Source organism: Grammomys surdaster, unplaced genomic scaffold, assembly GCF_004785775.1.
Source record: "Grammomys surdaster isolate TR1022 unplaced genomic scaffold, NIH_TR_1.0 479, whole genome shotgun sequence".
In the NCBI taxonomy this organism is placed as follows: domain Eukaryota; kingdom Metazoa; phylum Chordata; class Mammalia; order Rodentia; family Muridae; genus Grammomys; species Grammomys surdaster.
The window spans coordinates 292,881-297,188 of record NW_021604898.1 but is presented as its reverse complement, the minus strand read 5'-3'; the positions used below and the strand labels follow the sequence as shown (position 1 = coordinate 297,188).

General features: G+C 36.5%; 1 protein-coding gene across 1 annotated transcript; it reads left to right on the top strand.

Moving 5' to 3' along the window:
- The first annotated feature begins 2,499 nt into the window (after nt 1–2,499).
- On the top strand, nt 2,500–3,444 carry LOC114632976 (vomeronasal type-1 receptor 4-like). Its single transcript, XM_028781581.1, has one exon. It carries the CDS (start codon nt 2,530–2,532, stop codon nt 3,442–3,444), a length of 915 nt encoding a protein of 304 aa, XP_028637414.1. The 5' UTR covers nt 2,500–2,529.
- The last annotated feature ends 864 nt before the right edge of the window (nt 3,445–4,308 follow it).

The following is a 4,308-nucleotide window of genomic DNA, read 5'->3' as shown; positions in this document are numbered from 1 at the left end:
GGACACATTTTGAGTTGAACATTTTTGTGGGTGGGTTGCTGTCCTTATCCCTACACTGGGAGTCCTTCCTGGCTACAGGAAAGTGAGGTTTTAGGATACATATCCTTCACTTCTAGGAGTCTCAGGTAGAAGAACCTTCATAGACATCCTGGGGCTTCCTCCTGTCCCAGGTCTCTGGTACATACTAGAGATGCCTCCACCCCTCCCACTGCTGTTTTCCATTCTTTTTCCTGCTCTACCTATACTTGATCACTCAGATATCCTGTTCTCCCTCCTCTCCCACAAAATCCCTCACTCCATTCATCTCTGATATCTATTTTATTTCCCCATTTGAGAAAGACTCGACTGTCCTCCCTTGGATCCTCCTTGTTATTTGTCTTCTTTGTGTCTCTGAGTTGTAATATAGTTATTCTGTATTTTATGTCTACCATCCACTTATAAGTGAGTATACATCATGCATGTCATTTGGGGTCTGGGTTCCCTCACTCAGGATGATGTTTTCTAGTTCCATCCATTTGCCTGAAAAAAATCAGGATGCCCTTTCTTTTAAGAGCTGAGTAGTATTCTATTATGTAAATGAACCACATTTTCTCTATCCATTCTTCAGTTGAAGGATATATCAGTAATTTCCAGTCTCTGTCTATTACTAATAAAGCTGCTCTGAACACAGGTCAGCAGTTGTAGTTGTGGGATGATAGAGCATGTTTGGCTATATAGCCATGAGTGGTATAGCTGAGTCTTGAGGTAGAACTATTCTCAGTTTTTTGAGAAAGGGCCAAACTGATTTCCAGCATGGTTGTACAAGAAATGTTCAATGTCCTTAGACATCAAGGAAATACAAATCAAAATGACTATATGATTCTACCTTAAACCCATCAGAATAGCTAAGATAAAAAATTCAAGGAATAGCACATCCTGGCCAGGATGTGGAACAAAATAAACACACGTATATTGCTGGTGGGATGCAAACTTGTACAAACTTGTACAAGACCTCTGTTTTCCCTGCCTGATCTTCTTTTTGGTGTGATAGCCTATATGTACTTTCTCTCCATACTTACCTACATATGGACATTGTGGTCTATGTCTCTATTTGAGAAAGAAGGTTTGATTTTTTTTCCTTGTCTATGCTATCTTACTAAAATCACTGTAATTGCACATAGGTTCTGAAAACTTCATGATGTTATTTTTCTCTACAGATTAACAAAATTCTGCCGAGCACAGATACTATACTTCAATTATCTGTTGATTAACATCATTTCTTTGCTGTTCTGAATTATGCAGCAGTTAATATGGATGTGCAGTATCTCTGTTGTAGGATATATAGTCCTTTGGGTATATGCCAAGAAATTATATAGCTGTGTTATATTATAATGCTATGCTCAGATTTTTTGAGATATCTTTGTATTTATTTCTATAATTCTTAATTCTTTTCCATTACAGTATGAAGATTCTTTTTGTCCACACTATTGTCAGCATTAGTTGTGGTCTATTCTCTTGATGTGAATCATTCTAACAGATTCAATGAAGTTTCAAAGCATTTGTAATTTGCATATAACTGATAGGTAAAAGTATTGAGTACTTTAAAAAACTATTTTCTACCCATTTGTGCAGTGTCTTGAAAGAAATCCAAGCCCATTTCTTTAACATGATTGTTGAGTGGAAACATTGTGAGGAGATTGCTTAATCTATATTTTTTTTATATTCTAGATTTTAAGCTCTTGATTGAAAAATACAGAAGTTGATGATTTCTTCCTATTTGATAGGTTAAATATACACTTGGTAGGTAATTTTCCTTAATGTACAGAAAGCTTTTAATGTCATGCTGTTTCTCCATTAGTTCTTGATGCTCTCCTATACTATTAGTATTGATGTCCCTACCTACATCTTGTATTTCTAATATTTTCTTCTGATAGTTCTAGCATTTTAGCTCTGGACTAATTTAACTTCCTTGCATGTGCAAGGTGAGGGAATATAGATATAATCCTATTGTGCAGGTGGATATCCATTGTACACAAAGGTATTAAGGATCACAAGGTATGATCACTGAGTTATAACAACCATTCAAGAAAGAGGCATTTGTGTCTTCCTGATATTCATCCTTAGACCTGCTGCATCTCAGCAGGCCATTGGGATGGAATATCTGAAACTTTATTCTTCTTACTCAACACTGTTCATTCCTTCTGTGGCTTTGTATCCTCTAACTTCCTCAGATCCTTGTACGACATTTGTTATTACGATGAACAAGAGTTGATGACTTAACTTGTGAGAGATTCAGCAACTCTACAATTGGAACTGGATAATCATTTTTAATATTTTTGAAGAAAATCAATACTAACTTTTTAAGCTTCTAAAACATTTTACTTTCCTATAGAGTCTATACTAGGGTTCTTTTCCTCCATATATTAAGCCACTTTATTTTCTGTTATATAAATAAAGTATGGGGATGAATGATTTAATGCACACTCAAAAATTCATGTCCAGGGTCTCTAGATCATAATAAAAATATTTACTTTTTAAATAGGAATAAAAATGACCTCTGAAAACTTTACAATGGGAATTTTTCTCTTCAGCCAGATTACAGTGGGAATGCTCGGCAATTCCTCAATACTATTTTATTATGTCATTTTGATATTCACTGGGAAGCACTTAATGCCTAAAGACCTGATTATAGAGCACTTGACTTTTGCCAACTGCTTAACTATCATCTTAAGAGGCATTCCACGGACAATGTCATATTTTGGATTTAATGTTTTCCTGGATGACATCGGATGTAAACTGATCATGTATATTTCCAGATTAACAAGGGGGATGTCCCTGTATGCCACATGCCTACTGAGCTGTTTCCAAGCAATCACAATCAGACCCAGCAGCTCCAAGTGGATGAAGCTTAAATACAGAGCCACCAAGTGCATTGGTCCCTTCTGCTTAGTCACTTGGTTTTTCCACCTGCTTCTAAACATCTTGATTCCAGCAAGAGTGTCAGGCCCTAGTTACAAGAAAAATGTAACTAACAGATTGAGTTATGCATACTGCTCATTGTTTACATCTGACCATGTGGGAGCTGCCCTCTATATGTTCTTATTGTGTTTTTCTGATGTCTTGTGTCTGGGTCTGATGGCCTGCTCAAGTATCTCCTTGGTGAGTACTCTCTACAAACATAAGAGACAAGTCAGGCATATTCACAGTGCTCAACACTTTCAGAAAGTTTCACCTGAAGATAGAGCAACAAAAACTATCCTCATCCTTTTGTGCATATTTTTCATCTCTTACTCATTGTCTTCCCTTGTTGCTGTCATTAGGGCCAGCTCCAAATATCCAGTGTCATGGGCACTAAATATATTTACATTGATAGAAATATGCTTTCCAGTAGTTTGCCCCTTTGTTCTCATCTCCAATATGAAGTCCAGTTTTAGCCTGTTTTTAACCTGCTTTGGTAAAAGGTAACTACCTCCAAGTATCGTGTGAGCCCTGGTCATCTTTCTCTTCTTATATATTGTCATATACTTTTATCTGTTGCTCAATGCTAAAACTGCAATTTGTAACCATTAAGTTTCATATAAGAGACTCCTTCATTATGTGGAGTGATCAGTAGTTGTTTTGTGGAAAACCTTTGATAGACGTTTTGCCTTACTTCTTGTTCCTCTGACAAAGATAAGAAGGAAAGGTTTCTTTCCCCTCATAGTCTTAACTTTCTGTGTATCATGTAAGATAGAGGCAGTAGGGGAGATGGATTTGTGGAGAGAAGAATGTAAGGTATGTGGTAACATTGTGTTTACAGGCAGGAAGTTGAGATGTGAATTTCTGTGCTCATTACTGTTTTCTTTGGACTCTTTTTTTTAATGACTTTACATCAGCCTAATGGATGATATCAACCAGATTCAAAGTGGATTGTCTGCAGCCAAGTGAACCTCTCTGATACAGGCACACAGTCATATTATCAAGTTGACACATATACATAATACTATAACTATAAAAATATTGGTGGATAGTTTTTTGTCCTGGATATTCTGATATGGTTTGTCCTGTCCAAGATATGTTTGAAATCTAGCTGTTGGCGTTGTCATGTTTATTGGAGTATATATCCTGTATCAATGTTGTGTAATGATTATGTTTTTCATCACCTCTAATTAGTTAATAAAGTAATGGCCTACCAATAGTTGAGCACTAGAAGAGATAAGGACAGGGCTTACAATCTCACTTTTAGAATTGGAAGATCAAAGAGACAGAGGGAGAAGAAGTAGAGAGATCATATGGGTGGACAAGGAGGAGTTGCAATAAAGTTTTAATGGAAGAGCAGCAATGAGGACA

Coding starts and splice junctions, on each gene's coding strand:
- LOC114632976 (XM_028781581.1), top strand. CDS start 2,530: ATGACCTCTGAAAACTTTACAATGGGAATTTTTCTCTTCAGCCAGATT.